This window comes from Asterias amurensis, chromosome 16 (genome assembly GCF_032118995.1).
Source record: "Asterias amurensis chromosome 16, ASM3211899v1".
Taxonomy (NCBI): Eukaryota; Metazoa; Echinodermata; class Asteroidea; order Forcipulatida; family Asteriidae; genus Asterias; species Asterias amurensis.
This window is the reverse complement of record NC_092663.1, coordinates 10,481,187-10,505,578: the sequence shown is the minus strand read 5'-3', so window position 1 is coordinate 10,505,578 and position 24,392 is coordinate 10,481,187. Positions and strand designations below refer to the sequence as shown.

Sequence of the window (24,392 nt, the reverse complement as noted above, 5' to 3'; positions counted from 1 at the left end):
TTCCTCCTCACTGTTTAAAACGTCAAACTGTTTGCGTACTTTAATTTAATAATTTGGTTTGGCGCAATTTGGTTCTGAACCAAGTATTTTCTAGTGAGGTTTGCAGCGACACCATATACATAAAATTTCTATAATTTGTGTTGGTTCTGAAAGGTAAGCAACTCTACCGTTTGTGTACAAACAATTTGCAAATTTTTTAAATGAATTTTTAACATTGCTTATTTTGATTAATTTTAATATTTATACGGTCATCATTCTCTTTGACTTAAAATATCAATGTTTCCATGATGTGAAGTTTATGTGAAGGTAGCCATAGTCGATGGCCAGGGAGGGAAGACGTCTGTCTGCTCCATCAACATCCAAGTCCTGCCTAAGACGTTCAGTCCAGGGAAGAGCGTGGAGGAATTCTTGTAAGTACCCAAATCTCATAATCTAAAACACCCTTCTGTAATTGCCTACTTTCTTGCCAAACAGTACTTCAAGCCACTAGACACATTTGGTAATTTCTCAAAATATTCATCAGCATAAAAACTTACTTGGTAATGAGCAATGATAATGATAGTATAAAACAGTGAGAACTGACTCCCTCTGGAACAACGAAGTTAAAACAAATTTTTACGGAAACTTGAATCTGAGAAAGACTTTAGGCCTGAAACCTTTCTCAAGCATCTGAAAGCACACAATTTTCTGCAACAAGGGCATCTTTTTCTTTCATTATTTTCGCGCAACTGCGCGACGAAAAATTAAGCCTCTGCTTTATTATTTTATGCATAAACCAAGTGAGAATACTGGTCTTTTGCAATTACCAAACGTGTCTAGTGCCTTTAAGTTTGTCTTCTTTCTCGTTTGTCTGATTTTGTATCACTCTGATCTTTTAATTTTGCGTTTCAGTCTCTCTCTGCCCAAGAAGCGTGCAAGGTTGTGGGAACATTTGAACTGTCCTTAAAATGTTTTGCTCTGTCCCCTGTCCCACCCTTTCCATCAAAAAGACATGCTTTTTACAGACTATTAATTTTTGACACATGTTAGCTGGTTTGCCAAATTTGAGACTGTTTACAAACAAAGCAAAGATAATTACTAGTAAATTAGCTAACAAACTTATAAACATAACCTGCAGTTGAGTGGAGTAAATGAATCTCATGCTAGATTTTAGCTTGAAATAAAGTGTTGATTACTTGTTCTATCTGTAACTGATGACCTGAAAACCATTGACTGGTCTTTAAACACCAGAGTTCAATGACATTACTCTGATGGTCAGAAAATGTTACTTGCAAATTTATGTAAAGTAGGGAACAGACGGGAAACATTTCACACTGTTTAAACATAGATGGCATTTTAGCTGGTCACAAGACTCTGCAAAGATTGTGGCTCTAACAACCATATACTTATCAGTGATACAAGTTTGGTGCAAATTGGTTATTGCTTACTCCATTCAACTGCAAGAACACATGCCACGTAGCTCAAAATAACTTCACAAGTTTAGATGCCATGACGAAAAAAGTGAAAATATTTTCCAATTGTTTTTGAGGTGGAATGCCAAGAGTGTGTGTGAGTGAGTAGTAATATTTAGGTAGAATATCTGTAAAGGATAGTAGTGTTGCTATAGTATTATCTCTATTGTCTATAAGAATACAAAGGGGGCTTAGCGAATTGGTTTGGCCAAATGGTAACCTTCGTTGCCATTTTTAAGGGCTTGGCTAAGTAACCTACACTAACCTGCTTAGCATCTTTTATCTACTCGACAGTTGTCTGTGTTTTAGAGGAATATGGAATGGACCTCCATGTTTCGTTTGGTGATGAATCGGTCAGCCATTTTTGCTGTAGGCTTTAGATGGTTGTAATCAGGAGATCTAGAGGTATTTTCCAGACCCAGGGTTAGGCTCTGGCTTTTGCTTTGGCTTTGGACACTGCTTAAAGTTGAAGCACAGTGCTCTAAGAGCCGGAAGCCAGAGCCCTAGCTGTAAGCCAGAGCCCAAGCCTAGGTTTGGAAAAGGCCCTTGATTTTGGCACTGAGGTTCTACCACAGTTCCATGGACTGTTCCTGTTTGGGATTATTTAGACCTTTATCACACTGCGTCCAACTCAGTCATGTTCAGGGAATTAACCCACAACAGCCACAGCAAGTGCTGTGGTGCTCTTTGCTTTTGCCGTGGTGCCCTTTGCTTTTGCTGCGGTGCCCTTTGCTTTTGCTGCGGTGCCCTTTGCAAAGTTCCAATACAAATTGACATTTTCCTCATAGAGTGCCCCTTACCAGACAAAAACCTTGGCCCTTCTTTCAAAAGCAAAGGTCAAGTTTTCCTATCTTTGGAACATCAGTCTCGAATAGTGATTTTCATTACACCCAAAAAGGGGCCTGACTAATTTTTCCCCTTCAGCCTCAGTTTGGTTTGTTTGATTCGAGGTGGCTGCAATGTGATAAAGGTATATTGTAGGTAGAGTAAACTTCTAGGATAGTTCACAGGGTTACTATTGTACGTAGTTGTAGGACTAAGGTTTGACTTAAAAGTGTGTGAGTGCCACAAAGAGCGAGAGAGGGAGAGAAAGTTGCCTAAAAAGCAGTGGAAATATTTGCACTATTTTTGTCATGGTTCGGTTGATCAACCAAAATTTTACAAACATACTGAACAAAATCAAAAAATAAATCAACTTATAGTAAACAAACAAAAAATCTACAAAAATTCAAATCCAAAAAATAAAAATAATTTCATTCAATGCTTACACTTTGACGTCTACAAAATAAACCACATCAAAGACACACAAAAAAGCAAATTTTTTCAAAGATCACCCAAAGATCACCCAGGGCCAATTCAACCAGAACAGTTATTGATTACAACCCCAAAATCGCGCCCAAAGACTTTTCAGGAGACCCCCCTTTCAAATGGTGACTTAGAATGAACATCCCCTGTATTGCCATGCATGTGTACTACATGTAAGAAAAAAGTCCATCCCTTTGTAGGTGTGATTTTGTTCATGTACATGTACATACACAAATGTATTATTTATATTAGTCACAAGATTTCCACTTGAGAGAAAAGACAGAGAAAAAAAAGTGGTATCTTCACTTTTGCCAAGAATTCACATCAAACTGCTGTTGGTATTATCTGCTCACTATCTACCAATTTCAACTTTTATTTGGGATTTTGTTTTATGCTCTCCAACCCACCCCCTCCCCTAAAAGAAGAATGCAATCCCTTTGCACTATAAGGCCGTGTCCGAAACGTCCGCAATGCGACTTTGGCTACAGCTACGGCTAGATTGCCACGCCTGCCTAATCTTCAACATTGGCAGACACGCTTATGTAGCTGTAGCTGTAGCCAAAGTCGCCCTTTCGGACACGGCCTAAAGGCCCGATCACACAGGCCTCGATAACGAGAACGAAAACGAGCAATTCAACCAATAGAAAGTGTTCTCTTTGCGTCGTTACCGATATCGTTTTTGTTATCGCTGCCGTGTGACTCGACCTTAACACTCAATTTTTCTTTGGATCCCGCCACGTCAACCTTATCAGTCACACAGCTCAGAAGCTCCAGTTTGGGTTTAATCACTTTTTTAATGTTAGCGGTCACGATCTATTTTCTGTTGTATCTCTGAGCACCTTTCACTGCTTTCTTCACCCTGTATACAGTCGGCTTCTCCAGCTTAGACTATTAAGAGAAGATGCCATTTCAAGATACAATCCTAACAATGGTGGCTAAAGGTTTTCCTGCTTCACTTCTTTTTAGGCCCCAGGGCCGAATTTCATAGAGCGGCTTAAGCACAAAAAAGTAGCTCAGCATAACAAAATTACGCTTATCAGAATAAGGGTACCAGCTAAACTATCATGTCACAAGTACAATTTTTGACTGGTGTACTGCAATGATCTCTGCTTAAGCAGCTCTATGAAATTGGGCCCAGCTCACTCTTCATCTGAACGTCAGGTGCATATCCTAGACTAAAAAGTCATTCCTGCAAGTAGAGAGTTGAGGTACAATGTACTTTTTACAAACTGAGTATGAAGTGCCGTTGTTGGTGGGCAATACGCCTTGCTTTGGCGTTCATATGAAGTGTGAGCTAATTAATCTGTAGTCAAAGGTTGTCTTATATGGAAGGTATAACATTGGCACTGATTACCTCAGAATTCTACACTTACAGTTCATAGAGTTGCAAGCTTTACTAGCTGCCATAAGCGCAGATTTTGAAGGTACGCAGAACCACGAAACAGAGTACTGCAATTGTTTCAAACTGCGCATGGTGAGGTTTGTAGTAACACCATGTAAAAATCTTTTTTCAGTAGTGTTAGTTCTGAAAAGAACCAGTGGTTGATAACTCCAGTATGCTCTTCATTGAAATTTACTGGCTACTGCTATGGCCATTGGCAGTAGGGACAATGTTGAAGAAGGGGCAGAGGTTGATCCCCCTCCCCTCCTCAATGTTTCTATATTTTGTGGCATATAATTTGGTGAATGTAGGTTCAAAGATAAAGACCTGAAGGCATCTGCATTATCAGTAGTTGCCGCCAATGTTGTACCTTCCCCTTAAGGCTTAGGCCATGTCTGAGTTTGTGGCTGCAGCTGTGGCTGTCGCTAAGGGTGTAAGGGCAGCCTATGCTTCAATGCATGCTGAACATCCAAGCCGCAGCTGCTAGTTCTGTACTGGCCTATATGTAAAGAAAAGCAATAGACCCTTATCATGGTACAGCCATCTTGGTTAGATTCCCCGTATTTAATATAACAATGATAGCCATAATTCTCATTTGGGCACAAGGGACCAGACTATTTTTTCCCTTCTAGCCTTGGTTTGGTTAGAACACATACAAACTAAGGGGCTACTGCTATGGCCATTGGCAATAGAGACATTGTTGAAGAAGGGGCAGGGGGTATGTCTTCCATCCATAAAAATGTTCCTATGCTACACTGCAGTATACAACAGATAAAGAATTAATTGTTATGCTGGCCTCACACACCTGCAACTAAATATTCTATTTCAGAAAGTGCATTTACAATGCGTAAGCACATGCAACTCCGCTGAACAAATACAGAGCACGCCTCATTGCACTGCATGTCCCAAGTGTACACACAAAAGACGCCCTTCTTTTTGCAGCGTCCATAGTGTCAGGTCGTTTTCTCTCAACTCTCGGAAAACAATGTAGCGTTACGCTTTTTATGCAAGCAGTCCAGCTGGACACCTTCGTCAAGATGTCATAATCAACCAAAGGAAAAAAGAAACCTTACAGTAAAGGAAAAAGTGTAGTTTTTGCGACCTTGGCGAATACAACATACGAGAGATGTCGCGTTTGTCCACAGGAAAAGGCCTGCTGGGTCTGCTCCTTCTGGTCTGTCGCTGCAGATTGGAAGATTTTTATGGCCTGGCAGGACAGTCTGGCACACAAGTCACCGGTTATGGGATAATTTCTATGTTTTGACTAAGAATCTCCAAGATACAACATCTTCTTTAACTAATCAATATTTCACCAGTTCTCCCACCAAATGTCAACGTGTCAATGGTGAACAGTGGTGTTCAGAATTTTTTTTATCATCAAGTTGTGGTTTTGAACGTCCGGTTCTCGCCTCTGTGAAACAACAGCCTTTTCTACACCGGCTTCCAGCAGAGTTCCTCAACGCCCCGCCCTTCCCATAGTCTTTCTTCCAAGATGATCCTCGCAAATTTCAGTTGACAGATTCTTACAACACTTTTTTGCCCCTTATTGGCAATGTTGGCCGGCTACTACCGGCCACCAGATAACAGAGATTTTTCTCTTTCTGATGTTCGCCCACCACCGCCACATTTCCAAGATGACATTTCCAAGGTGACTTCGCGGACCAATCCGAGTTTAATGCTTCCGCTCTAGAGGTTCTCGTTCCTGGTCCCACTCACCGATTAGCCCACATGGGTCACCTGTGGAGGGTGCCCGATCATCCAGACGTTTTTCTCCTTGGTGCTACTCTCGTTGTTAATCCTTTTCAAGGAGCTCCGTTGGTTCAGATCTTGATTTGGTGGAGCCTGAAAACACTTCCATGTTATACAGAAAGAAGGTTGCCATCTTTCCACTTAAGTGAGTAATATTTTACAGTTCCCTCCTCCTCCTTCCATTAAAGAGGCTCCCCGCTTATCATTTTACAGGGGTATCCAACCAACCCTCTCCTCCACCAGAGTTTACCATTCCTGTTGCTGCTCTTAGAATATTAAAGAGGCTTTCTCAATCTTTCAAAAGAAGAATCTTTCATGTGAGAATTTCCGCTTGTTATTCATATCTCGATCTTCAAAACAAATACAGATGATACTGATTCCAACAATTTCATCATTGGTTAAAGATAAGCTTCAGTCTCATAAAACATCTTTAAAAAACACCCACAAAAATATCTTCCAGGATAAGCAAACTAAAGACCTCAACAGTTCTCTCGAGAAGCTAGACCCCTGTTTACGCTATGGGCCCCAAGCTTCCAACCTGTCAATGTTATTGTTGATACTCTCACTCGTGACAGTGGATCCAGAGCTCCTGCCAGTCATGTTTTATATATCTTGATGACTGACTAGGTTCCTGTTTACAGAACAATCGCTACCAGTTCTGATATGGCTATTTCCCTGCATAGGTCATTTATCCTTAGCCAGCTTTACTGGGCCTCGCAGGGCTTCAGAGAACTACTTACTCCTCTTCAGGAGTGATCTCTTCACAAATAAATTTGACAAGGTTTTGCTTCAGAAGGTATTGTGTCTATAGAGTGACGAGAAGACCAACCTGCGTCAGCCTTTAAATAAATCTTCTTCACTGACCTCCGGCACTAACAATTAGGGCAGGAAAGCAAGGGCCTTTTCATCATTCTTACCAATCCAATTTTGGTTGACCAAAGGCCAACTTTACAACTCTCTGCAGCTAACGCAACACCCTCAAGTTCAACCCACTCCTTCAAGACACCGTGGCCTAGAGGACCTAGGAGACAATGACTCCATATGCCATTTACCTCAAATCCCACCTGCTGAGATGCGGTCTGTGTTAGGCTTCACTCAGAAATGGACTTAAGTCACAACAGATTCTTTGGTCTTTCGGACTCTTTCCTTGGGTTATTCAATTCAATTCAATAAATATTTATTACATGACGGTAGTTATATAGACAGGTACAGGTTATCAAATAGAGTTTACATGTCCTCCCCTCTCAACCTCAACGTCTTCATTCGACCCTACATGTAGCTCTTCTGGATAGAAACGCTGAGAACTGTCTTACAAACTCTCCCTCAGGGCTGGCTGGTGGGCCTCTTCCATCACCAGAGATACCTCCAATCAACTTGCAGACGCAGGACCTACCAGTTCCAAAGCCTACCATTTTGCCTTTTCAATATTCTGAGCCTGAAAAGACCTCTTTGCGTCCCATCTCAATCGTGCTACCTTGAGTACTAAAAAACAATAATAATAATAATAAATCAAACAGCAGAGCTGCAAGATAACTTTTGGTTACCCCTCTTTGGACAAGGCAGGTTTGGTTACTCCTAAGCCGACCACCTATTGTCCTACACATACAGACCTGTTGACACAACCAGTCACAACGTTCCTACATCCGGACCCGGACAGTCTCCATCTTTGTGCCTGGATGCTATCATATTTCACTTCCAAACAACTGGTATTTCTGATGACGAAGGGCAAACTTCCTTCCCCAGAAGAACATATGAAAATGGCTTACAACATTTACATCAAATTGTGGAACAAGAAAGGCTTCAGTCCCCATTCTGCATCAGAGGTTGGGGATTTTTTTTCTTCACCTGTTTTACTCAGCCATACCCACTCTGCCAACTCTGGAAGAACCGTTAACGGCACAAATGTCGACCCAGGTTCAGTCTCGGCTACCAAAGATGTGAATGGCATCTCCGCTGGCTATGGGTAGACCCTCTCTGCAAGCCTTGAATACGTCAAAGATGATGCGAAAGGCATCACAGACTCTGAACCAAGCACCAAAGGCTAACCAGGTTCCAATCCGTGCTCACAAAACAAGAAGTGTAACTACGTCTTTAGCTCTTTTTGAGGGGTAGCCATTCCAGAGATTATGCAGGCAGCGTGCTGGAAAAATCCCCCAACACTCACATCCTGCTACCTGCGAGATGTGCTGCAGTCAGACGGCCGCATGGGCAGACAAGTCCTACAGCACATTACACAGCCCGGAGACACATTAAGACTGCCGACTGGACCTCTTAAGAGCACCTCAAGCACAGCTCCTGTTTTTCATTTGTTTCAGGCATAAGAAGTTAAGACTTGTTCTCTCTGGGCACTACACTGCATGTCCTGTTCCCTCCCTATTTTGTGGTACAATGGTGCTTCTCTGCATTTATACATGTAGGTATCGGAGGTGACGTATTTTCTTTAATAGAATCTCCCAAAATCCACAGGGACTTAATATTCTTTATAAGAAAATACTCGCCTCTGATTCCTCCACCCCCCCCCCCCCATACAAAAAAGGAGAGTTCAGGTACTTTCGCACAGAAAAGACACAGAACTTGTCCGAAAACTGGACTGCTTGCGTATAGTGTGTAACACGACATTGGTTTCCGAGAATTGAGAGAAAACAACTTGACACTATGGGTGCTGTAAAAAGAAGGGCGCTGTAAAAAGAAGGGCCTATTTTGTGTGTACAGTTTGAAAGTGCAGTGCAAGGAGGGGTGCTTTGTTTTTGTTCAGCGTAGTTGCTTGTGCTTGTGCATTGTAAATGCATTTGTGGGTATCGAAGGTGACGTATTTTCTGCAACAGAATATACAGTTGCAGGCGTATGGGGCTAGCAGAACAATAAGTTCTGTGTCTGTTGTATACTGCTTTATAGAATAGTATTTTCTTATATAGAACAGAAAATCTCTGTGGATTTAGGGAGATCAACAGGGGGGTTTGTTTGATACTTTAAAGCAGTGGACACTATTATAAGTTATCACACAAGTGCGAGTGGAATACAGACAAATATAGTGCGTCTGCGTCCCATATCCAACGCGGCCGAAGGCCGAGTTGGATATGGGACGCAGACGCGCTATATTTTCCGTATTTCCACAAGCGCGCGTGTGATAACGTATTTATCTTTAAGTAAACTTGGCACGTGACATAGAACACACAATACGCATGGTAGTGATATTAGCCGTGCAATATAGGTTTTTATCACCACTCCATTCTGCGAATCTGATTGGAGGATTAGCGCGTACTTGAAGAAAATGGTAATTGTGAAAGACCAGTCTTCTCACTTGGTGTATCCAAAAATGTGAAAATTTGAGCTCGATTGGTCGTCAAAGTTACAAGATAACTATGAAAGAAAAAAACACCCTTGTCACACGAAGTTGTGTGCTTTCAGATGCTTGATTTCGAGACCTCAAATTCTAAATCTGAGGTCTCGCAATCAAATTCGTGGAAAACTATTTCTTTCTTGAAAACTATGTTACTTCAGAGCGAGTCGTTTTTCACAATGTTTTACACTATCAACCTCTCCCCATTACTTGTTACCAAGTAATGTTTTATGCTAATAATTTGAGTAATTACCAATAGTGTCCACTGCCTTTAACACGCAATGTTCCTGTTGTACAGAGGTACCCCCTCCCTGATATCCTTTGAATAATTCTTGAGATTCCAAGCATCAAAATGAATACATAAGAGTGGTGGATGGCTCAGCCTTGATAATGGTTTAAAGGAACACGTTGCCTTGGATCGGTCGAGTTGGTCTTTGAAAAGCGTTCTGTTACCGTTTCTTATAAATGCATATGGGTAGAAAGATATTGTAAAAGTACATGTAGAATACAATGATCTACACAAATATGCCTCGAAATTGCGTGGTTTTCTTTTTACCTCGTCGACTAAAAAGGTCGGCCGTTTATGGGAGTCAAGTTTTTGACTCCCATAAATTGCAGTGTCAGTTCGCGATGTAAAAGGAAACCGTGCAATTTTGAATGATTTCTTGTGTGGATCATTGTATTCTACTTTTAAAACATCTTTCTAACCATATGCATTTCATAACAAACGGTTCCAAACGCTTTTTATAGACCAACTCGACCGATCCAAGGCAACGTGTTCCTTTAATATCCTTTGAATGATTCTTGAGATTCCAAGCATCCAAATGAATATACATAAGAGTGGTGGATGGGTGTGCCTTGATAATGGTTTATTGTGATCACACTGCCAGGTTTAGATTTTTACTGATTCTGCTTGCCACTTTCTTGATTTCAGAATTCACCCTTTTCCTTCCAGGCACTTTGTTTTTTTTCCCTTTCTCCTCTCACAAACTATGCAGCTTGTAATTGTGTATTTATTGTATAAAGGTTTTCTTTTTTATTAAAATTATATATTACTAACTTAACAGTTGTTATTTTCTCTTTTTAACAAAGTCTGTTTTTTGGTTAATTTTACCGATTTGGTAATGTTTCTGGAAGGTATCATTTTTCAAGTGCATTTTTTTTTTTACATTTCTGTATATAGTGAGTTTTAATATCCCCGAACAGCTTTATCTTTTGCCTTTTTTGTGAGTTAATTTCGATTTTAAAAACTTGGGTTCTAACAGTTGATTAACCAAGATTTTTGTTTGTTGAAAATATGAAAGAAATGATCATGAGTATACCGTGCTACCACACATCGGTGTATGGGTAAAAACCAAAATTAATATTCTTTATCCCCGATGCAAATTTAACACCTATTATATGAGTGGTGATGTTAAAACAAAATTTAGGACTCAATTGAAAAATCATGGATTTTTTTTAAAACAAGATCTACATGCTATTTTTTCAGCATTATTTAAATACTCACTCTATCATTGAAGTGTGAAGAATATTTTTTAATCGAAAGCAAAATTAGTAATTGATTGTAAGTTTTAATGATGCAAATAATCCAAACTCTTGAACAAATATTTTCATGAGAAAGTCTGTCCACAAATATTAGATTTGTGCTATACAAAGTCAATTATATTCCTGCTTCCTTCAATTGTGTAGTTAAAAACTCACTGCCAAATTAAAAGTCTGCCTTCCACAAACGCAAGAATTGCTCTACTTTTGTATTTTGAAAACCAATTTTATTTCCATTTCTTGCCATGCTGTCTATTGGGAGTCACATGGGTAAAAGAAAAGTCCAGTTTGATGAAAAAAGAGAGAAGATAATATTTATATTTTAACAGGGTAAACAAATTATTTACAGTGGTTAATTAATCTAGATACTTATCAGTTTAAATCATATTAAAATCTTAACTTTTTAGATTTTAAGTAAAAATGTCTTGGCATAAAATTGTGGAAATTATTTTGAAAAGATGATTTGCCTTATTCTGCAACCCCATAGCAGAAGTGTTCCCTTAGTAATGGTGCACTTGGTATATTTTTTGTTTTGAAAACTAACAGGACATTTTTGTATTTTTAAGTACAATTTGTTTGAGTATTTAATTATATTGTTCTGGTCATGAATTTAAGGGACCCCTCAAAAATAACTAACACTTTGGGCCCTGTAGGCCTGTAGATTCACGTGTAGAGAAAGTGATGAAGAAATGACAGTTTTAGACGCGGGAGAAAAACCATGCAATCAGGTAGGTACTAAACCCAATCCACTGGCAAGGCTCCCAGCCCAGGTTTTATGGTCAACAAAGACAAATGGACTAAAATGGAATGTGAACCTGGTGACCTTCAGGGTTACGTGATAGTGCTTTAGCAAATGAGCTATCTAAAACTAAGTAGGATTTGACACTTTGCATGGTGGAAATATGATATAGAAAGGTTTGCGGTAACACCATGTAATGACTATCCCCAATGAGTTGGGGTGGTTCTGAAAAGAACCCTTGGTTTCAACTCGACGTTTCGATCAGTATGCTCTGAAGACGATCAGAGCATACTGATCGAAACATCGAGTTGAAACCAATGGTTCTTTTCAGAACCACCCCAACTCATTAGAGATAGTCATTACATGGTGTTACCGCAAACCTTTCTATATCTAAAACTATCTTTTTGGCTGTCCTATTTTGGCAATATCTTTGTTGGGGGGGGGGGGGATGGCACCAGTCGGACGTCATACAACGTATTCTGCGGTTTAGTCAGTTTATGATACAACCTCCAAAGCAGCATCGAAGAAATCACCTTGTTGGAAGGCAACTTTTGTCTAATTAATATCAAGTAATAAATCTCAACAGGCAAGATATTCTCTCTACTTTAGTCTGATTTCCGATTTTTTGTTGCTCTCGGAAAAATCAGAAAAGCTTTGATTTCTATTCAAGTCTATACCAAACGGGCAAGTAGGGCAGCCCTTGCACTAATTGAAGAAGTCCTACTGTAGGACCAAATTAATTACATGCCTGACCACAAGGAAAACCTATTAAAATTCCATTTAGGGAAAGAAAGGTGGTTGCTTTGTTCTCCATGTATTCATTAGTTATCATCAAGAGACCAGGCATGCCAATCATACCAGAGTTAGGTGTTGAGGTACCACGGAGTCAACTATTTTAAAATGGATTTTGGACATTGTCTAGCCAGAGCACAACACAAATTGAAGTAAGGTTTTAATTCATATAATGTATCGGCCATTACATTTGTATATTTAAGTACTGTTAAGTTTATTCATGGCTAATCGCCTATTATCACCTGTTTCAGAATTTGATTTTCATACCCAATATGCCAAGACATTTTTGTATGTTTATACTTTCTTTATACTTAAAGTAATGTACATTGTTTTTTTCTATCATGTTTTCATTATATCGGATAACGGAGAGATGTGAAGCACAATTACTTTCAAGTCAATCAATGTTCAGCTACATCATGGAAGCATTTCTTCTGTCTCCATGATGATGAAACAAATAGGAGATGAGGATATTTGGGGATTGAGTTCACCTGTAGGCAAAAAATAAGACACAAAAGTTTTGATTAAAAAAATTATTTTTTCCAAAATTTTCTTGAGAAAGTTTATCGTGCTTCGCAGTTCTCTTTTTTGTTTTATATTGAAGATTATTGTTATGTTGTTTTAAATATGTGATTGTATTTATCATTAGTTTGTACTGTATAATCCTAAACTCTTGTTTCTATGGTAACTTAATTGTGGATGAAATAAAACATGTAGGTACAACGTGACGGTCGCGCCATCCAACCTCTTGAGTGTGTACACAGAGCAGGGAGACCAGCACAACCTGAACGGGTTTATCAACATGGCGGCGTGTATCCTGAATCGACAGGTTCCACTGACTGCGGCAAGATCAGACTATACGAGGGTGAGACCTTGTGCATATGATGTCATTTGAGTTGGGTAGGGGGGTGGAGCGAAGACACTCCACTAGCGCCTATGCAGGATTCTCTCCATGTACAAGCTAGCGTAGCGGGAAGTTGCGTGTCGATAACGCGCAAATTTGGGCCAATACGCAAAAAAATAATAACAAAAAATAATTATGGGAGACTTTTGGGACGCTTGGTGGCAGCAGACTTACCAGGTAAAATCTATTGTTCTCGGTAATGTGCGCATGCTCAGAACTACGAAAACAATGACAATTTACCTGGTAAGTCTGCTGCCACCTAGCATTTCAAAGTCTCCCATTGTATGTATTGTTTTTATTTTTTCACAAAAATAACCAAGAGAAAACCATATAGAATGCGCCAGATTGCACATTAGTGACCCGCTACGTGAACATGAGTCACATGTTGACAATTTAAAGGATTGAGTTATATGCAAGGCTGGAAAGAACACACCAACAGCAGTAATGGGCTTTGGGGTGTATCGCGTTGCTGAGTTACTTCTGTTTGAAATTAGCCAATACATAATTTTTTCTGAAAAACGAATTACAAGTATTAAGTGATGTTTTAAACTACCATTTCATGCAAAAGGGTACAAATTAGACATACGTATGATCACAAAATTATTGTATTTTTTTATGTTTTTTTTCCCCACATTAAACTGTCCATTACTCAATAATGCATTGGGCGACATCTGACTCGTTTTCACGTAGCGGGTCACATATTTAGGGCTTTTAAAACCAAGACAAACGCCAAGTAGAAAACATTCTGACAACCTTAATTCAATTTAGCATGCTTCGGCCAAGACAAAAAAAAAAGATTGCCAAACGGTTTAGAAAAAATCATGGGGAGAACCTTGCTGTGGATTATTAGTTCTTTATTTTATTAAACATTCAACAGCACAATTATCTCCAACAACTGGGGTCGATTTCACAAAGAATTAGGACCAGTCCTAACTTAGGACTAGTCCTAGGAGATATACAAATTGCATGGATAGTCCGAAGTTAGGACGAGTAACTGGTCCTAACTCGAGATAAGACTAGTCCTAACTCTTTGTGAAATCCACCCCAGGATGAGTAGGAAACAAGAGGAAATGCTCATTTTTAGATGTGGGAGGAGAAACCCCAGATGGGGAAAAGCCATGCAATTAGGTAGGAATTGGAAAACCAAATCCACATGCAAGGCTCCGAACTATGGATGGCATTTTTGCTGTTAAAACTTACGGTGCCTTGGATCAGACGAGTTGGTCTATAAAAATCGTTCATTATAAAATGCATATGGTTAGAAAGATGTAAAAGTAGAATACAATGATCTACACAAGTATGCCTCGAAACTGCATGTTTTTTTTTTACTTTGCGAACAAACACGGTCGGCCATTTATGGGAGTATAAAATTTTGTCTTCCATAAAAGGCCGACTGTGTTAGTCGAAGATGTAAAATGAAAACCACGTAATTTCGAGGTGTATTTGTGTGGATCATTGTATTCTACTTTTACATCATCTTTCTACCCATATGCATTTTATAACCAATGGTTACAAACGCTTTTATAGACCAACTCGTCCGATCCAAGGCAACGTGTTCCTTCAATCTGGGGAGAATAATTTTGTTGTGCAGCTCTATGACATTAAGCCAAGCACCTCTTCCAATAGTCTTATCTTCACCTATCTGTAAATTCTACATTTGTTTTATGTATGTAGCTGTTGTCCCTGAGGCGTCAGATCCGGTACGCTCTGGTTGCAGCCGGTAAAGCCCTGCCAATGAGAGACCAGTTTGAGATTCAGCAAAGCAGCCAGGCAACCGCAGCAAGTAGCTATGTTCCACTAGAGGTATGTATGATTGGCATAAAAATGTCACAAAACTTAATATACATGTATGCGAACTGTTGGTGTACCTCTTTAAAATATCTGCAGAATATAAGACAAAATGTCTGAAAGGGAGAAAGGTACCAGACAGTTGTGTTTTGATTAGGTTTTGACAAGGTTCGATTAGAAGCAATCTTTGGTATCAGAAATGCATTTCTATACCATCTGCCCAGGTACATGTAATAGTTAATAAGCACTAGGACAGTTTTTTTCAGAACTGAGATGTCTCCTGAATACTCAAACAATCTACTCTGCGGTAGTCGAATAAAGAAAGACAGTTCTTTAAGAACAAACTCTACATGGCAAGTAGATACACACATGGTGTTACCGCAAACCAAATATATATTGATACCTCACCATGCAATGCCTCAAATCCTATATGCACACAGGGTGTTAGACTAGACTGCACATTGGGTTGTGCTATATAAGCAACCACATGCTGGCAACTCAGGGTGCCAGCAGCAGTGCCCTACGTAGCCTTTAGTCAAGGCGCACGCGGCACCCCCGGATGTCAAGCACGGACCCCAGATATCACGCACGAAAAAAGACCAGCGCGAGGGGCGGAGCCGCAAAGCGCCTTTAGCAACTCGTTTTGGGGCCTTATGTTTTTCTTTACTTTTTGCCACAGAATTTGGTGGGAGAAATGTAATGCATAATGCATGATCGTGATGAGTTGTTGGCCAATAGGAAGACGCAATACCATAGATCACATGCCGGCGCACGGGGCCTTATGACCCACACTCATTTTGGTGCACTAAAAAGTCACGTGCTGAGGGCAACACACAGAAGGTGTATATATGAACAACTAATTAGATAAACGAGTTGCTAATGCCGCTCGCGCTGGTCTTTTTTCATGCGTGATACCTGGGGGTGCCGCCGTTGTGTGCGCCTTGAATGCCCTACCATACCATGAATGAATTTAATCTTCCAGAAATTGATGAAGCACATGTAGTTCTCAGGTTAATCATGAACATGATTGTTTTGTATTGAAACTTTCTTTCCTAGCTCAAAGCTTCCACGGTCATTCTAGCGGCTGAGTTGATTGAGACGTGTAGCAAGAACACCATCGCCAACGTCCACCTCTCTGGGAATCTGGACATAGACATCCTCGTAGCCTTGACCAGCACAATGTCCAGCGTGGTCAGCGCGTTGGGCTTGGACCACACCCTTGATATTGGGATGCATAATCGGGTAACGGCTGTCAACAGAACGCTCAATGGCGTCTTGGATCTCTTGCAGGTAACGTTTGAATAGTTTTGAAACTTAAATGGAAATGGCATCACAATTTGACCCAAGCATAGTCTCTCTCAAAGGTCAACTATGACCAAAGGCTGGGTTGGAGGGTGGGGGTGGGCATGTCTACTTTGTGACAGTCGTGTCTACAGCAGGCTGCTGCTTGTGACAAGAAGATGATAGGAGACAATCCTCTTTTTAGACTTTGAAAGAGACACTATTACTAGAAGGACCACCTTAATGTGGCTGGCTGCTCTTCTAGGCTGACTTGACTGACAAGACTGACCTGACTTGACTTGACCTGACCCGACCTGTCTGACCTGACTGACTAGACTGACCTGACCTAGTATGTATATATCTACATGTAACACCACCTTGACTAATTGTTCCCAATTACCCTTTTCATTTTGTTGCCCCCACCAGACCTACCTGCACACACAGAAGCCAGGGGAGGAACCCCTTCTCATACAGACCAGCTCTGTGGATGTCATCGGCTCCCGGCAGACATCGCTAGCCAATATTGACCTTACAGCCGGTCAGAACGCCTTCAAGCTACCGACGGGTATAGGGCAGGAGCTGATCCAGCAGAATGGGGTGGATAAGATAGGGGCGTACATGTGCCATGACATGGGGATTTCATGCTGGGATGTGGATATGATTACGTATCAGGTCAACCCCTTCACTTGGGGAGCCGGTGCGGAGAAGGTAAACTCTTGTTCCAATCATCAAAAATATTAATAACAATATAGCGTTTGAATATAGCTTTGACTTCATTTGAGGTGCTCACCCGGGTCAGCCCCAAGTGCCCTACTTGTGGATTAGGTCACTTGGGGCTGACCGAGGTGCATGACGTCCTGTTCACAAACTTTTTTTGTTTAATTCAGCGGGACATTTTCACATGGTTTGACACTTATTTTCACCCTTAAATCAGTGACTTTGTGAGCAGTTAGTATTTTTTATTCAGAGACGAGTACTACTGTATCACTGTGGGTTTGTGAAATTATTTAATGTTGCAGGTTTACATAATCACTCTATGATCATTTTGTTTTGGACGTAATGCACACAAAGAAAGTATTTCCGTTCGGCTGTCCCAAGATGCATTGGTGTCAACGCTTGGGGAAGTTTTCATTCGATTAACTCATGTCAGGGGCTCAATCGGATTAGCACACTTGGGTCTACCCGTAAAAGCTAAGCTAACACACCAACTGTTTGAATATGATATGTTTTATGTGTATTTATTTGACACCCTACAGGTGACAACTGGTGTTTCATCACTCAACCTGCACTCCTGTACCGGCCATGATCTGATTGTGGAGAACTTGCCCGCTGGTAAAGAAGTCAAGTTTGAAGTGGAGCACACCTCTAAATCGCGAGGGGTAAAATAAAATATCTTCTCTTTTTCATTATCATACAGCCACTAATTTGTTTCAGGCCTTTGATTTCTCTGGTTATTTCATTGATCTCCCTTGCTTTTTTAACGGACTGACATGAATGACTGACCTGAATTACTGATTCAAATGAAATACAGCATCATATTTCTTAATGGAGCTTCATCTCCAGACCAAGGAGATTCTGTGATCAAATTTTTCTGGGTTTTCCATTTTCAGTGTTTTGCGATGTATGCTGGGTCTCATGGGTCTCATGTCAACAAATGAGTTCCTTAGATCAAGCTTTATGTTTTTCAGACTTTATAAATGAACCATTACTTGTTTTCATTGAGAAGCCAGTGGGAATTGTGATTTTTGTTAAAAAGTTAACAGTATAGACCATGTGAACTTTGTTCACAGTAAGAAGTTTGTACATTCTTTGAGTATTCTGGCAGGCACAATACTGCACAGGTCATGAGGGAAAGTTGACATTTTTGGTCATAATTTCCACATAAGTCCAAGAATTATGAAAGTAAAAGCTGGACAAGTTTTGAGATGTGCCCCCTTTCATCATATCAAAAGTTGATAAGAATTAGACAGTGCAATCTCCATAAAATGTAAGGTTTTATGATTTCTTCCATTAGGCTGTGTACAAATTTTGCCTGCAGGAAGTCCAGGCTCTGTGGCTCTTTTGTAAACATTTGATGTCACAGGTCACATCGTCTATACAGTGCTAACACATCGGTGTAAGGGTAAAACCAAATTAGTGTTCAACATCAAGGTTTTCTGTTTTTTCATTTTATGACGACACAGGAAGTTATGACCTTCGACATGACCTTTGATAGATCCGACATGAATATTCATGAGTTCAATGTGTCCGAGGAAAACATGGGTCAGACGTTCCAGATCATGGTGCAGATGAGACCGGAGGTGAAGCGAGCGTTCCCAGTCAAACTCATCATGAGGTTGGTTTAGCCTTTAGTCTTTTCTACCTCCACTCTACTCTAAAATCTTCCAAAATACATCCTCTGGTTTTGTTTAAATAAGAGTGTTTTTAGAGCCACTGGGGTCGATTTCACAAAGAGTTAGGACTAGTCCTAACTTAGGACTAGTCCTAGGAGATATAAAAATTGCATGGATAGTCCTAAGTTAGAACGAGTAACTGGTCCTAACTCGAGATAAAGACTAGTCCTAACTCTTTGTGAAATCCACCCTGGACACTTTTGGTAATTACTAAAAATAATTGTTAGCCTAAAAAGTTACTTGGTAACAGGCAGTGGAGAGATGTTGATAGTTTAAAGGCACTGGAGACGTGGTAATTACTCAAAATAACTGTTGACATACAAAGTTACTTGGTAATGAGCAATGGACAGCTGTCGATAGATAAATACATTGTGAGAAATGGCTCTGAATTAACGTAGTTCTTGAGAAAGAGGTAATTTCTCAATCAAATAATAAAATACTTCAGGCCTGAAGCCCTAAAAGGCACAAATTTGTGCAACAAGGGAGTTGTTTCTGTCATTTTTCTCTTGCAACTTCGACGACCAATTGAGTCCAAATTTTCACAGGTTTGTTATTTTTGGATACACCAAGTGACAAGAGAGAATACTGGTCTTTGACAATTACCAAAGGTGTCTGCAGCCGATTTCACGAAACGCTAGGATCAATCCTATCTCGAGTTAGGACGAGTACAAGTAACTCGTCCTAACTTAAGATGGATTCAATACATAATAACGTCTATGGATACGGAACTGAACTCGTCCTAAGTCCTAAGATTAATCCTAAGTTAGAAAGAGTTTGGTGAAATCGACGGCTGGTGCCTTTGATGTCCTTATTTGGGATCCATTTGGCTCAGTTATTTCCTTCCCTGCCTTTCACCTCTGTGGACCCTGGTTAGAATCCCACCTCTGACCAGAGCCTTACATGTGCCTGCATGTTGATAGACTTTGGTAAAACACCGGCACATTAATTCACCAATTCAGGCGCGTAGTGTTGAGCACCCTGCGCCATTGCTGAGGTGTACATGTACATGTGCTTAGTTTTGTGCACAAAGACATGAGGAAATCATGTTTCTTTTCACTCTTTATGGACATGAAATGTTTTCCTCAACGACTATCACATTTTCCTTAACAGGACATCATGATATACTAATGAAGATCACTGACTACAAAATTTGCAACTAAATAGAAACCAAATCGTCTTGAAAACGGTGCTTGTCTTTGGTGAATTAGGGGGAAAAGACGCGGAAAGTGTAGTCACTAAAATGAGATTTTTGTCAGAATTTCAGTATTGTCCTTTGTGTTTAATTTAAATAAAAATAGCAAGAATGTAGTAAATCGTCATATCATGCAGCCATGTCAGAGAAATTGCACAGATTGTCGAGAAAGACATTACATTTCCATAAAAAGAGAAAAGAAACATGAATTCCTTATGTCTCTGTGCACAAAACTAGGCACATGTTACCTCAGCAATGGCCGCGGTGCTCAACACTTGCGCGTCCGGTGCGTGTCTGAATTGGTGTATAGACCGATCCATTAGGCTCCACCCACAACGCACGCGTGTGCAAGAACATGTGAGCCTCTCCAATGCCTTTCTGCACAACTCTACCGCGCGCGCCAAGCATACAGGCATGCATGTCGGACTTGTCGGACTTGATTTGTCGGACCTTCGTTGCGTTGTGATTGGTCAATATGCAATGGGGCGGAGCTTAATGGATCGGTGTATTCAGAGGTTTTAGGTTCAAAACCTCTCTAGTAAATTTGTCTTTGTTCAACCTAAAGTTAAAATAAACAATACTTGTTCACCTGCCTTTACTTACAGATTTGGTGTAAGGCCGACGCCCACCCTCTATGACACATCTTGGTCTTGTGAAGAAATGACAGAAGATCAGATAATATTCCTGCCTCCATCTTCATTCAACGGTAAGTCTATTAAGCCCGATGTATACTTCATGTGAATGCGATACGAATTTTGATGTCACTGCCCTGTTTTCGTTGCGAATGTTTCGCAGGAGTTGAGCACATTTCAACTGATGAGAATTGTTCGTTGCGAATTTGTGATGTCAAAATTTGTATCGCATTCGCATTTACAAACATTTGAAAATTTGAGCTCAAACGGTCGTCGAGGTTGCGAGATAATAATGAAAGAAGAAATGACCCTTGTCACACAAAGTTTTGTGTGTTTAGATGCTTGTTTTCGAGACCTCAAATTCTATAGATGAGGTCTCGAAATCAAATTTGTGGAAAATTACTTCTTTCTCAAAAACTATGTCACTTCAGAGGGAGCCGTTTCTCACAATGTTTTATACTATCAACCTCTCCCCATTACTTGTTACCAAGTAAGGTTTTATGCTAATAATTTATTTGAGTAATTACCAACAGTGTCCACTGCCTTTAAAGGGTCTATGTAACTTTTGTTGGACAAAAAACACAATGTCCACAGATTTACACTAAACTTACACAGTTTGAAGATTATGATAGTAGAAAGCTTCCCTGAAAATACTACGTGCTGAGGTGCTGTAGTTTTTGGGAAATGAGCAAAACAATGTAATGAAAATAATTTTCGTCTCATGAGACGAAAAATTATTTTAATCATTTACAAACGTATTTTCATGACATTGTTTTACTCTTTTCTCAAAAATTACAGCACCTCAGTAAGTAATATTTGAAGGGAAGCTTTCCACTATCATTATCTTCAAACCCTGTAAGTTTAATTTAAATCTATGGACATTTTGAAAAAGTACCCAAATCCTTTTAGTCTATGTTCTTAAACTTCTTTACTTTACAGAGAGTGGGATATACTACCTAGCACTGATAGATGCTGACTATGGTGACAGTACCTACAGGCAGGATGAGGTCAATCAGAGGAACTATTTGATCAGATTGTGGTGGGGAGAGTGTCTCTATTGGAACACTGAAATAGGTGAGTGAACCTTTTTTTAGCGGTAGCCACTGCTGGACCTGGCTGTTTGTCACCAGACACACACTCTGTGGTCGAGCATTTGGGACATCTGCTATAGAATGTGGTGGTCGTGGGTCGTAGGGATGTTCTTAAAAACAAAGACTTCTTTTGCATGCACGCTTGTTAAATACTGTCGAGTGCTTGTATTGCACCTGGCACTCGTAGAGTGTCATGGCCGAGTGGTTAAGAGCATCGAATTCAAGTTCTGGTGCGAATTCACCAGAGTGTGGGTTCGAATGGGTTCGAATCCCGGTTGTGACACTTGTGTCCTTGAGCAAGACACTTTACTATAATTGCTTCTCTTCACCCAGGGGACTAAATGGGTACCTGCGAGGGTAGAGGTTGATATTGGGAATGAAAAGCCACAAGCGCCTTTCATGCAGCTCAGGGCTGTGTACTCCCTAGGGAGCTGAGAATCATAAAACAAAAAAAGGGATGTTATTGGCCCTATGACCAGGGCACTAAAGTAAAGCGCATTGATATGGTTATTGTGAAATGCGCTATATAATAATTGGTTATTATTGGTACCTACATTTCAAAAGTATCTGGGCCGATGTTCATTGACTCCCTTGAGCACAAAATGTAGCTAAGCACACCTTATTTAAACGTTAAAATTATGCTTACCAGATTAAGGTTACCAGTCAATATTCCATGTCACATGTACTATATGTAACTAATATCCTGCTTACACTTGGTTAGCCAAAACTGTTCAGCAATAATAAGCTTGATGCACCTCTATGAAATTCTTCTTTTTAGTCGTAACCAGTTACTCTTTCAGTTGAGTTGGCCTTCGAATAGTCACTTGCCAATGACCGAAACAGTTATTGGTTACGATCGCACCCACGGCTAACTTTCTTCCCTTTCCTGTAGATTCTTGGGTGAATGACGGTTGTAGAGTGATGGAGTCTTCAAACTACGATCAAACTCAGTGTAGATGTAATCATCTGACGTCCTTTGGAGTCAGCTTTCTGCCCGTCTCCATCTTCTTGGATATCGTTAGCTTGCAGGTTTTTGAAATGTAAGTCTTGTTTCAAATCAAACTCGCCTTGATTTCCATTTCATTTCATTTCATTTCATTTCATTTCCTTTATTCTGGTTTTAGGGAATAAGTATTAGAGCAGCTTTGCTAGGTTGAAAATTAACCTTGTCACTGTCGGTGTACTCCTGCCCAACTGGCTCTTGCCACAAAATACCACCGGAGACTAAGTCCACAGTACACAAGCCGTTGATTTTCCTGATAATACCAGCTGTACAAACAGAAGAAGCCCATGCACTCAATGCTAGCCTGGACAGTTTGTCCCTGGTTTCCTCTCCTGCATTACTGGCTCTTACCACAAAATACCACAGGAGACCTAAGTCCACAGTACGCAAGCCGTTGAGTTTCCTGATGATACCAGCTGTACAAACAGAAGAAGCCCATGCACTCAATGCTAGCCTGGACAGTTTGTTCCTGGTTTCCTCTCCTGCCCAACTGGCTCTTGCCACAAAACACCACAGGAGACTATGGAGACTATAAAGTCCACAGTACGCAAGCCGTTGAGTTTCCTGACAATACCAGCTGTACAAACAGAAGAAGCCGATGCACTCAATGCTAGCCTGGACGGTTTGTCCCTGGTTTCCTCTCCTGCCCAACTGGCTCTTGCCACAAAACACCACAGGAGACTATGGAGACTATGTCCACAGTACGCAAGCCGTTGAGTTTCCTGATAATACCAGCTGTACAAACAGAAGGTAGTACTAGCTTAGAAGGTAGATACTGTGTGGTCATCTGTGGTACCTGTGTGTTGGAGGGTTATTAATGGATTTTTGCTTTCCTTTCTTTCAGGCCGAATGCCAACCCGATCACCTACTCCTTTACAGCCAGCTTCCTGGGCATCTACATCATCCTGTTTATTTACTGTCACTTGGCAGACAAACATGATGAGAAGAAACAAGGGCTGATCTACCTATGGGACAACAACCCTGCAGACCAACAGTAGTGAGTTCAAATCCTCCTTTATAATAATGTATTTGTGATTCTATCAAGATAAATGATTGGTTTGTCAAAAATATCATTTTAAAAGTTAAAAATATCGTTTTGAAAAGTAAGCAAAACAGGCCAACAGGCAACGGGGTGAAATTTTCAAAAACAATTTTTTTTTTTTGTAAATTTAAATGCCAAAATATATTGTAATTTTATTTTGGCAACTTCCTTCCTGATAAATAACATCAGAAAGTGGTAAAAATTAGCATTGAAATTAATTGTGCCTGTGATATTTCAATTAAACAACTCGACTTCGAACCCTTTTTCCTTCACAGTTTTATTCTCTCGCGATTCATGTTTTTTTTTACTTTTACAACTTTTGAATCAAAGGTATTGTCAACATGGGGTTTGAGAAGTATTAAAGCATAGATTATGTTCTTTCAAATGTCAAAGAAATTAAAAATTACCTGGGTCTACAAATGACTCATTTTGCTTGATCGCATCACATTTATTGATCCTCGTGCACGGCACGACACACGCTGCACGAATATTAGTAAGGGGGTGTTCCAATAAAGAAACTTCAGCTATTAGCCTTTTTGAGCTACGGTGGACACTATAGGAGTACACCATTTAATTTGGGTGTATTGACCCCTTGCATGCACGTCACACGCAGCAACTGTGCCACGCTCACCATTTTGATGGCGCATCAAAGATTATTCTGATGATGACGTCAGGTGAATTGGGTCAATACAGACAAATTTATCCAAACCTAATAGTGTCGTAGTATTTTGTCTGCCATATCTCAAAAAGGGTTATGGCTATGGTAGTTG

General features: G+C 40.2%; 1 protein-coding gene across 2 annotated transcripts in view; it reads left to right on the top strand.

The window, feature by feature from the left end:
* LOC139949260 (uncharacterized) overlaps positions 1–24,392 on the top strand; it is a 136,837-nt gene that overhangs the window by 67,185 nt on the left and 45,260 nt on the right. For both annotated transcript variants that reach the window (XM_071947657.1, XM_071947655.1), the window contains exons 29-39: positions 296–410; positions 13,014–13,161; positions 14,875–15,003; positions 16,045–16,278; positions 16,696–16,977; positions 17,526–17,648; positions 18,453–18,604; positions 20,460–20,560; positions 21,426–21,560; positions 22,470–22,617; positions 23,425–23,577. In XM_071947657.1, coding sequence (XP_071803758.1) covers positions 296–410; positions 13,014–13,161; positions 14,875–15,003; positions 16,045–16,278; positions 16,696–16,977; positions 17,526–17,648; positions 18,453–18,604; positions 20,460–20,560; positions 21,426–21,560; positions 22,470–22,617; positions 23,425–23,577 — 1,720 coding nt within the window. The remainder of the gene's footprint in view (positions 1–295; positions 411–13,013; positions 13,162–14,874; positions 15,004–16,044; positions 16,279–16,695; positions 16,978–17,525; positions 17,649–18,452; positions 18,605–20,459; positions 20,561–21,425; positions 21,561–22,469; positions 22,618–23,424; positions 23,578–24,392) is intronic.